At 31.3% G+C, this 12,191-nt stretch overlaps 1 protein-coding gene across 4 annotated transcripts in view; it reads left to right on the top strand.

Moving 5' to 3' along the window:
* The window catches only part of LOC106074305 (uncharacterized), a 63,442-nt gene that overhangs the window by 17,189 nt on the left and 34,062 nt on the right, over positions 1-12,191 (top strand). For all 4 annotated transcript variants that reach the window (XM_056018156.1, XM_056018154.1, XM_056018153.1 and 1 more), the window contains exons 14-24: positions 5,488-5,546; positions 5,741-5,795; positions 6,591-6,681; positions 8,632-8,717; positions 8,876-8,953; positions 10,120-10,171; positions 10,274-10,341; positions 10,958-11,041; positions 11,148-11,221; positions 11,322-11,372; positions 11,561-11,613. In XM_056018156.1, coding sequence (XP_055874131.1) covers positions 5,488-5,546; positions 5,741-5,795; positions 6,591-6,681; positions 8,632-8,717; positions 8,876-8,953; positions 10,120-10,171; positions 10,274-10,341; positions 10,958-11,041; positions 11,148-11,221; positions 11,322-11,372; positions 11,561-11,613 — 751 coding nt within the window. The remainder of the gene's footprint in view (positions 1-5,487; positions 5,547-5,740; positions 5,796-6,590; positions 6,682-8,631; positions 8,718-8,875; positions 8,954-10,119; positions 10,172-10,273; positions 10,342-10,957; positions 11,042-11,147; positions 11,222-11,321; positions 11,373-11,560; positions 11,614-12,191) is intronic.

Here is a 12,191-nt window from a genome sequence, read left to right as displayed (position 1 = left end):
CATAGAGTTGTCTTAACAAGCTTTAAAAAAAAATTTTTGTTTATTTGAATCAATTTAATGCCCAAATAAATCAAATAAGTAGGTTGTAGTATTTTTTTTAAAACAAAGAAACACATGGTAAATTGAAATATATTAGTCACACGACTAAGACTAAGACTGCTTTATTGATCCTTACGGAAATTTGTTGTGATTACAAGGACTCGTTTCTCATATAAAGACAACACAACAGAAAAATACACATAAATACAACAGACAACATAAAGAGTTCATTCAGCGACTACACACAGGTATCTTGGTGCATTTCATGTTCCCTGATCAATGAGTGGCGGTGATAGAGTCTGACCGAGTGAGGTACGAACGAGTTTTTGTACCGCTCCGTTCTTGTTTTGATTGACAGCAGTCACCCACTTCGCGACGACCTGGCGTAGTTCTGATGGAGCGGGTGGCCGTTGTCTTCCAAGATTTTTTCGATTTTTCTTAGGCACGTTTGTTCAAAAAGTTCCTTTAAATGTGGTAATGTTGTGAGTGTAATTTTTGATGCTTTTTTAATGATGTTTTCTAGACGTTGCAACAGTTTAGATGAGGCGTTGCCTTGCCAACAACTTATTCCGTATGTTAGCAGATTTTGTACAGTCGCGCCGTAAAATGTCTCAAGGATCTTCTTATTTAATTTAAAACTGTTGAGTTTGTATAGAAAAAAGAGTCGCTGGGCTGTTTTCTTTGTCAGAGTTCCAAGGTGGTCTTCCCATGAAAGCTTGTTGTTGATGATAATGCCTAGATATTTATATGCCTTTACTTGTTCTATAGATGTAGTGTTTATTTGCAGTTCACGTATAGTTTGTTTTTTCTTTCTAAAATCTATTATAAGTTCTTTAGTTTTTGTTACATTCAGTTCTAGAAAGTTGTCAGTGCACCAGTTTGTAAACTCTTCTATCGAGCTTCGATACTGAGTTTCGTCTCCTGAAATAAGACCGACTATGTCAGTATCATCAGCGAATTTAATGAGTTTAACTGAGTCATAGATGCTTCTTATGTCATTAGTGTAAAGAGTGTATAGCACAGGAGAAAGTACACAACCTTGTGGAGCACCCGTACATTGTACTCGAGTTGACGATTTGGTGTTGTTGACTTTAACATACTGGGGCCGTTGGGTTAAAAAGTTTAGAACCCATGCTTGCAAGTAAGGGCTTACATTTAAGTTACTCAGTTTGTTTATCATTAGATGTGGCTGTATGGTATTGAAAGCCGAGGAGAAATCTACGAAGAGGACTCGTGCATATGTTTTGGGTATATCGAGATGCTTATAAAGCTGGTCCAAAAGCAATAGAATGGCATCCTCAGTTCCTCTAGCTGCTTTGTATGCAAATTGGTGAGGGTCTAGGCTGTTATTGACTTTTGCTACAAGTTGTTTAAGGATATATTTTTCAAAACATTTCATAACAATAGGTGTTAGTGCTACTGGGCGGAAATCATTTAAGCAATCTATTTTTGGTTTCTTAGGCACTGGTATGATTGCTGAAATTTTCCAGATGTTTGGAATTACGCACGTTTGCAATGACTGGTTAAAGATATGACAGAAGATAGAAGAAATTTGCTCCGCACATAGCTTGATCAGCTTGCCACTAATTTTGTCTGGTCCACAAGCTTTTGTTACGTCTACTCTTTTAAATAACAATGTCACTTCATCCTCCGTTACAAAATTGACGTAGGGCTCTTGTTTTCCTTTGGACAGAGTGTTGAAAAGTTCTTTGTGTAGATCAACAAAATCTTCTTTGTCAAAACGAGAATAAAAATAATTTAGTTCGTTGGCGAATTTCTCATCATCAGCCACTAAAATTTGTTTTCGTTTTGAGGCGCAGCCTGTTATTTTCTTTAATCCCTCCCAGCATTGTTTTGAGTTGTTCTTTGCAAAGAAATTCTCAATTTTTTCTTTGTATGTTTTTTTCCCTTCAATTATTGCTTTTCTCAGTTTATTTTTAGCATTTATAAACTCTTCGTTGCTAGCCTTATACTTTGTTTTCTTTTCAGTAATAAGGTGTTTGATTTTTTTGGTCATCCAGGGCTTATTGTTTCCATAGACTTGTATTGTTTTTGTTGGAATTGTTAACTCCTCGCAGAATGATAGATATGAGGTAACAGTTTCTGTTAGTTCGTTTATGTCTGGACAGTTCTCAATAAAGATTTCCCAGTTAGTTTTCTCAACGCATCCTCGTAGTTTTTCTACAGCCTCTTCAGACCACATCTTGACCGTCAATTGTAAGCATATTTAGGAATAAATAGTTTCAGATTAATTTTGAGATTAATGTGATTTGGCAAACTAATTGCATTATATATTCTTAAAAAGTTAATAGTAGATCACTTTATATAAACTTTGATGACAAATTTATAGTATCCTACTTGATGACAAAATAGAAATAAAAATTCAACAAGTTAAAGTCAGAAATTTTGAAAAAAAAAGAAACAATTTAGAAAACTAATATACATTGCTGTCTTACATCTCTTTACCAATCAGTCATCCTTATACATCATTACATTATTATTATTATTATTGCTTTGTATTGCTCTGCCATGCCCCTACGGTATGCTCCGTGAACTCTGATCCAATGTATTGTGAGGGAGTACCTAGGTGTTTGCTACACTTAGGTGCTTTGTAAACAAAATTCAGATTGAGTCAATTCTCAAATTTAAAATTTTAATCAACCCCTTTAGTTAGCTATCCAAGGGGTTTATGCCACAGAGCCACACATCCCACAATTTAGTATTAAGACATGTGCATTAAAGGATGCAGCTTAGGATGAAACTCATTCATTACGTCACAAACATTATCCAAATATAAATCCCTAGTGCACCATGTCCTTCTTTCTTTTTAAAATTAATTTAGATCATTGAAAAGGGATATAATGAGTAGATAGCATTGTATAAAGAAATGTACAAGATTTAATTTCATTTATTGATTAAAATGAAGGGATATGTGAAGCGTAATCACTTTTTTTTTTTATAAAACAATTTGCACACCAAACCAATGTGTAATACCAGAGAATGTAATTGTATTATCTCCCATAAAAACATTAGCTTACAAAGATGGCACGATGATTCCTAATATTGTTTGATAAACTTTGCTATGAAAGTTATCAAAAAGATTTCCAAGGCTTACCTGTTTATTAATATTGTTTTAATGACTTGAAGTGGCCAATGTAGGCCCAAATGGATTTTGTTGTCCATGTTATGAACTAATATTCTATGGCTAAGCAATAAGTAACAGTTATATAGAGCGTAGACACTAAATTGTGTGACTTTACCATCTAGATTCATACTCATGGCATGCCTCTTTAAATATGGGCATTTCATACATATGACACAGCTCTTTTTAATAGAGATGAAAGTTTATAAGTCTTTGACCTAGACAGGATTGCAAGGTCATCATAAATATAGTTACCCAATATAGTTTGCACCATAAGCAAGTTGGTTTAATGGAAAATCCAAAGAATTAAATAAAAATTAAAAGCAGTTGAGCCCAAAGCACTCTATATGTGAAGCATAAGTAAGTCAACAAACTATTTTGTTGGCTACTTTTAATTTGATATTTACAACACTCTATCTATATGCAAGTCAACAAACCATCTTGTTGGCTACTTTTAATTTGATATGTACAACACTCTATCTATATGTAAGTCAACAAACCATCTTGTTGGCTACTTTTAATTTGATATGTACAACACTCTATCTATATGCAAGTCAACAAACCATCTTTTTGGCTACTTTTAATTTGATTTGTACAACACTCTATCTATATGTAAGTCAACAAACCATCTTTTTGGCTACTTTTAATTTGATATGTACAACACTCTATCTATATGCAAGTCAACAAACCATCTTTTTGGCTACTTTAATTTGATATGTACAACACTCTATCTATATGCAAGTCAACAAACCATCTTGTTGGCTACTTTTAATTTGATATGTACAACACTCTATCTATATGCAAGTCAACAAACCATCTTGTTGGCTACTTTTAATTTGATATGTACAACACTCTATCTATATGCAAGTCAACAAACCATCTTTTTGGCTACTTTAATTTGATTTGTACAACACTCTATCTATATGCAAGTCAACAAACCATCTTGTTGGCTACTTTTAATTTGATATGTACAACACTCTATCTATATGCAAGTCAACAAACCATCTTGTTGGCTACTTTTAATTTGATATGTACAACACTCTATCTATATGCAAGTCAACAAACCATCTTTTTGGCTACTTTAATTTGATATGTACAACACTCTATCTATATGCAAGTCAACAAACCATCTTTTTGGCTACTTTTAATTTGATATGTACAACACTCTATCTATATGTAAGTCAACAAACCATCTTTTTGGCTACTTTTAATTTGATTTGTACAACACTCTATCTATATGTAAGTCAACAAACCATCTTTTTGGCTACTTTTAATTTGATTTGTACAACACTCTATCTATATGTAAGTCAACAAACCATCTTTTTGGCTACTTTTAATTTGATTTGTACAACACTCTATCTATATGCAAGTCAACAAACCATCTTGTTGGCTACTTTTAATTTGATTTGTACAACACTCTATCTATATGTAAGTCAACAAACCATCTTTTTGGTTTTGGCTACTTTAAATTTGATATGTACAACACTCTATCTATATGTAAGTCAACAAACCATCTTTTTGGTTTTGGCTACTTTAAATTTGATATGTACAACACTCTATCTATATGTAAGTCAACAAACCATCTTTTTGGCTACTTTTAATTTGATATGTACAACACTCTATATGCTAAGCAGATACATTACTGTAAGTCATCAAACCATCTAGTTGGCTACTTTAAATTGATTTGTACAATAACTGACAATTTGATACCAGTGTGGTAGGATAATAATTAATAAATTTCTCTCTTTCTCACATTCGCTCTGTTGGATGACCCTGGAGCTTTCATAGTTTATATAACATTTTTTTTTGCATCACTGTGTATAGTGTGTGTTTAGATTGAGCAATTGATTGATGAAAACACTTCCAATAAATTGACAGAAGACAGCTCATCAAACACAGATGTTTATTCGCAGGACATCACAAACATATAATAACAATATCTGTCTTGAGCATAGGTTCTTCATCAGCCCTAGACTGAGGGGGTGGGGGGACTTTGTTCTCTTCTTTTCAATGTCAACATTCCTTCTCAGTCTAGTCTCTAACAGTGCACACCTACTTTGTTCTCTTCTTTTCAATGTCAACAATCCTTCTCAGTCTAGTCTCTAACAGTGCACACCTACTGCACTACTTGAATGGTGGTGTGCATGGCAGGAGGTTATAACAATATATAGATAATAATAAATAAAACAATGATGATTGTTATTCTATACTGATTTATTTTCTTGCAAAAACAAAATTATTTTTTTATTATAATAATAATAAAGATCATGTGACCTTCACATTCCAATATTGTTTGCACCTTTCAGAAAATGTGATCCATGACTCAACAAAAGATATTTTGATGCCAGGAGCAAAACCTTCAAAAGTAAAGTTTTTCACTAATTTAAAATATGGAATGTCATTATTCTATTTTTGTTACTCTTAACTTCTAGTTTTCTATCATGTTTTTTTTGTAACTAAATATAAATAAATCTGAAACTATTTAATTCTTAATAAAAAAAAGATAACAATGTTAATACTAATGTCCATAATAGGGTTTAATTTATTTTTTTCCTATAGCCTGATGCCTACTTATGTACAGCTTATCCTGTTGAAGATGAGGAATATTATATTTGTAAGTCAGTCACACTTTTCCTTTGTGTTGACAATGTTAATATATTACTGAAGTATGTATGTCTGACTCATTCTAAGACAGGAGATCTAAACAGATCTCATAGCTCACTGTCCCTCTTTTGAATTTGCAAGTGTTATTCTGAGAAATGCTTATCTCAATTCAGTTGAAGAAACAAGTTGAAGTTGAAGACTCCAATGCATTTTATGTGTAAATTTAGTCATGCATGTTAATCATTGGCTTAAACTCTGCCAAGTCATTGGTTTTCCTGGCTGATTCAGGCAATCCATTCCATTCTCTAATGGCACTAAGGGAAGAAGAAGCACTTGTACGAATTTGTTACTACATCCTAAATAGCTTGTATCAACCAAGTCCAGCACCTGTGATGCTAATGTGACTTAGATTCAGGACATAACTTAAACTGTTGTAAGGAATACCATAGCTAGTTCTTAAGTCTTATAGAGTCCTCTCAGGATTTTCCCTCAATCTCTTGTGGCTTGAAACTGCTGCCGCTTGTTTGGAATTGGGAGTACTAGATAAATAATCTTACTAGGCTGACAAGGTGTCTGCCCAAAGCTCCTTATTTAATTAGCACCATGTATTCAGCTGTCAGTGAGAGTGATATAGTTATGCCCTGAATCTAAGTCACATCAGTATTACATTTAGAATTTTTTATTATAGACAAAATAATCTCACTATAACTTACCTGGTAACATAAACAGTGAAACCTGTTAAAGTACAATTACCAAACCTTTTTGTTCTACTTGATTGATTGGTTTTAATTATTCCTTCCATCAGATAAGTTTGAAGCTCTGGCCAATGCAGCCACTGCCCACCACATGTTGTTATATGGATGTGATGGTGAACCTTTATCTACAGAGAGCATCTGGTAAGTGTATACTGCTCAAAACTGCTACATTTTTTAATAGGTTTTTGTTGGTTGAAGGAATTTGTCTTCTGTGTAATTATAGCTGAAACAAGGTTATACTAGTGTCATCATCATTATCATCAAACTACATTAGAGTGAGGGCTTGAGATGCTCAAATTCTCTCTATACTAGTGTAGCATAGTTGTTTTTTTTAGTGGTCAACAGAAAAATAAGTTTTTTTTTCATTTACACAGACTTCAAACAAATCTATGACATTCTAAACCAGTGATGACCAACCTAATTCAATCTGCAGGCCATTTTAATTCCAACACTAGTGTCGCGGGCCACATGATGGAAAAGATACAAAAACTTAATGAAATTGACGTGAAACTATCTTATTTCAAACCCGAGGATCTAGTACTTACATTGAATTTTTGGGAAATTTGAATTTTCTTTTTACATTTCAAAAAATGGCTTAAGTTTTGTTTATATTTTGTTTTTCTTGTTTTTAAAAACAGCCACACAGACACTTTCTTTATAAAAACAAACATGTTGGCTAGCGATGGTATCATGTTCTACAAAAAGTAAAGAGTTTGTTCATTTTTCCTAATAGATTCTATAGCCCTATTTCATGAATGTACAAATGTTAAATGCCTTGGTAGTAATCCATTAGAAAAAAATGAGTGCCCTAATGTTGGTAAAGATACATTTTAAACTCTTTTTTGGGGGGAGAGGATTTTCTATATTTTTTCCGACGTTTCGGCGGGCTGGATGGAAGTACGTCATGGAGTAGATCTGGCCCGCAGACCTTATTTTGGGCATCACTGTTCTAAACTGAGGTTTAAAATGGTAAAGAAAGTGAAACCACGGAGTTTGGGAATCAAGCATATCAAATACCTTAAGTGATTGAGAGATCATTGGATATTAATGAACTTGTTTCAGTTATTTCAAAGCTACATTATTGCATGTGTAAAAGGTATTGATTTCAATCAAAACTTTTTTTTTATTTTATATCCTTAGTTTCTTTTTTTAATCTAATAAGACATTGTCTTCTATTTCAAAAATTAAGAGTAATTGTAATATTTTATTTTTGTGCAGACTCTGTTGCCACCTGTTTTTTTTTTTTTTTTTGTGTAATATAATGAGATTTATATCTACATCTAATATAACTAACCTGAAGAAATGTATTCACAAAAATACCCATCAATGATTTTGAGTTTGGATTGCTTAAAAAAAGGGGCTTATAATTTAGAATAATTATTTTTAAAAATAACTAGGACAATCAACCAATCAGTCTGTTAAAAATGTAGATCTAATTATTGAAACCAATTTTCATTTGACTTTGTGTTAATCTATTTTATGTAAATGTTTTTAGAATTATTATCTTATCTTATGAAATACAGACATTGCTTTAAAAAAAAATGATTTCGTCCTACACGGGTTCTTATGTCAATCTTGTTATGCATGTTAACCAATGAATTAAATTCTGCCAAGTCATTTGTTTTCCTGGCTGACTCAGGCAACCCATTCCATGCTCTAATAGCACTAGGGAAGAAGGAGCATTTGTACACATTTGTTCTAGCATATGGAACAAGAAGTGTGCCTTTTTTTTTCTGTCTTTCTGAGTGTTTTTGTATTTGAAGGTTATGGTTCAGTGTTTTATGTATAATTACTTTTTAAGTCTTCTATCCTGAAGGGTTTCTAAATTTAGTGATTTTACTAAAGGTGTTACTCTAATCAAATATTTTCTTGAAGCTACAATGGGGCTCATAAATTATAAACTAAATACATTGCAGTAGTAATAACATTTTGTATCTAAATAAATGATAAAATGAAAAAAAAAAAAATTCAACTAGAATTTAAAAAGTTTAAAAAAAAAAAATGAAAATATGTTATAGTTTTTCTGGAATCATTTCTTTTATATTAATTAACTTGCGGAAAAGTTAATACTATTAATAATTTTTCTCACAGGGACTGTCCACGCATGTGCAAAAATGGTCGGTCTACTATTTTGTTTGCTTGGGCCAAAAATGCTCCTCCAACTGTCTTGCCAAAAGGTAGAAACTTTTTTTAAAAATCTAAATGAAAGTTTTTCAATAGTGTGCTGATAATCACAATGTGCACTATGAAGATTTAAACAATTTAAAATCCTTTTTTATATCTACATAAGCAGATCTATCAGTAAAACATTGATGCATTGTTTTTCTTTATAAAGGTGTAGCTTTGAGGGTCGGCAAGAACACTTCCATTAAAACTATTGTACTCCAGGTGCACTATGCAAAGATTTTCAAAGGTAAGTTAAATTATTTAGGACTTAAAATTTTTATTTAATTATTCCAATATAAAAAATTTTTTTTGTTTTCCATAATGTAATGCTTCATTTTGTAATAAACATTTATCATAAATTCTATTAAGTAAAATAGAATTGAAAGGTTTATGAGGTCAGCATGAAAAATAAAATGCTAATCAAAGATTAGCAGATGATCAGAACTACTTTCATATTAAAATTTTTAGCCCCTTTTCCTATAACTAAACTTAGGTCTATTTAGCTTTGGCATTTTAACAATAAATTTATTTATGATGGTCAATATGTTGCTTGGTGGTGTAGTGATCTTGGTGGAATGTCATTGGGTGATCTTGGTGGTCCCTGGTTTGAACCCTGTCCGCTGCAAACCCCCATCATTCTATGGGAATGTTATGTGCTGGGGTGTAATCTGAAGAAACCTGTAAAACAAACAAAACAAATGATCAATATGATAAAAATACAGAATGACTAGAACATCAGAATAATGATATATAACTACACAATGACTACACAATTAAAAATATTCATATTATATAACTACACAATGACTACACAATTAAAAATGTTCATATTATATAACTACACAATGACTACACAATTAAAAATATTCATATTATATAACTACACAATGACTACAAAAGCTAAAAGTTCACATAACTAAAAGATTGACTACAAAAGCTAAAAGTTCACATAACTAAAAGATTGACTACAAAAGCTAAAAGTTCACATAACTAAAAGATTGACTACAAAAGCTAAAAGTTCACATAACTAAAAGATTGACTACAAAAGCTAAAAGTTCACATAACTTTGGTATAAACTTTGTCACATGTAAATTATGAGTGAGTCTTGTGTATGTACACTTTGGTTTCTTATAGTTATAATGTTTTTTGTTTGGTGTAATGCACAAATTGTAAGACAAATTTCCTTACGGATAATAAAGATTATTATTATTATTATTATTATTATTATTAACTAAAAGATTGTTTATTGATGTTACTACTCAACTACTTTGTATTGTGTTTGAATGTCACTTACTTTCTGTCTCATGAAATACTGCATTCTTCCTTCATCTTTGGACTTATTATTATAATTACCTTCTATCTACTTAATATAGCCTGTAGTGTTGTGACTTTGACTCTTAATATTTTTTGTAGATTCTGAGCCTCCTGATCATTCAGGTCTTAAGATATACACCACATTTCAGAAGTAAGTTTTTAAACCCTTACTCTTGTATTTTAATTTGTGTAATCATTTCTATTGAAGTGTCAACACTCTTATTACAATCGTTCTTTCTGCTCCAACTTCTAGGCCTCAGTTTGTGGCTGGAATATTTCTTTTGGCTAGTTACTGGTTTGAAATTCCACCCCAAGTGTCATGTAAGTATTGACATTTAATGGTAACAATGAAACAGTTCAACAGACATGCACATTATAAGAGAACCATGTAAGAGAAGTATGTAATAGCTCTGTAAGAGAGATATATGATGAAGTGTAAGAGAAGTATGTGATAGCTCTGTAAGAGAGATATATGATTAAGTGTAACAGATCTATGTGATGAAACTGTAATTGAGATATATGATTAAGTGTAAGAGAAGTATGTGATAGCACTGTAAGAGAGATGTATGATTAAGTGTAAGAGAAGTATGTGATAACTCTGTAAGAGAGATATATGATTAAGTGTAACAGATCTATGTGATGAAACTGTAATTGAGATATATGATTAAGTGTAAGAGAAGTATGTGATAGCACTGTAAGAGAGATGTATGATTAAGTGTAAGAGAAGTATGTGATAGCACTGTAAGAGAGATATATAATTAAGTGTAAGAGGGTTTTGTGATGAAACTGTAAGAGAGATATATCTATGATTAAATGTAAGGGAAGTAATCATAATTTTCAAAATTATTTATTGACCATAAAATGTAAGAGCCCTAATATCTGGTCTTTTGGAATTGTTGAGAAATGTAAACTGTTTGCTATTCTTTGTATATTATAGCATATCCTGTAGATATCAGCTGTACTTTCCAAAAAGAGAAGAGTATATTCCCCTTTGCATATAGAACACATGCTCATGGACTAGGTAAAACATAATTTTTAAATTATCTTTTTTTTTTAACCTAAAACAATTAAACTTCAAAATAAAAAAATATTTCTTTAAACTTAAATATTTTTATTTTTAAACTTAGGCAAAGTTATCACAGGCTATCAATACAATGGGACTTATCATGAAATAGGCAAAGGGAACCCCCAATGGCCACAAGTGAGTTAGTTCTAATATTGACACTACTAGTGACACCAGCATTAGTTTGATTTATTTTCTGCAAGTGTAAACTTACACAAATGAATGCTTCATCCAACAGGCTTTTTACCCAGTGAAGGAAATTATTGAAGTGAAACCTGGCGATGCCTTGGTATGTTAAATATAAACTGTTTTCCATTTATCAAAAAATGAATGTATTCTATGCTACCAGTTCAACTCAGAAAGTGTATTAATTAATAAGTATCAAAAGTGTTTGTGTTACAAAAATTCAATTTTTAAATTAAAAAAAAAAATGTCATTTTATCATTACTGTATTATGACATGTTTGTTTATTTCCAGGCTGCACGATGTACTTATGACTCTACTTCTATGGATCATTCTGTCGGTGTTGGGTTAGTTTATTAATTTTATTTTGTTGAGTCCATGCCATATTATAGTATCATTATTGAATAACTTTGTTTCTAAGAATGATCACTATGGCTGAAAAAGCTACTTTTACTTGTTTATCTAGTACATGAGGTTGAATTACTTTCTAGTCTTAATCTTAAAATACAAATTTGTTTTTGTTTTTTTTAATATTCAACAAAAAACACTAAAAAAAAATCATACTAAAAACAAAAAAATGAATCCACATATTAATTTGCTGCTTTTTTTTCAATAGCAGTTTTTTAGGTTATTTAACAAATACTTAACAAAAAATTTTTGTTTACAAAGTTTTCCTTTTTAGATCAAGTTTTACATTAAGCTTCATGTATTTAAAGAGGAGTTTCATTTGTCTACATTCTATTGGCCCACTATGATACTTCTTTAAAAATAATGTTATCACATGTTTACAAATATAAATCCAAACCCTTTGAACAGTTTTAGTCTCTATTTTACTATTCCATTTTTCAACCAGTCTAAATTGATTCCATATCTGATAGTCTCAAAACATCTGGTAAAGAAAAGAAATAATGAGGATAAAACTCTT

The sequence above is a fragment of the Biomphalaria glabrata genome, chromosome 1 (genome assembly GCF_947242115.1).
Source record: "Biomphalaria glabrata chromosome 1, xgBioGlab47.1, whole genome shotgun sequence".
Taxonomy (NCBI): Eukaryota; Metazoa; Mollusca; class Gastropoda; family Planorbidae; genus Biomphalaria; species Biomphalaria glabrata.
This window is presented reverse-complemented; position numbering and strand designations above follow the sequence as displayed.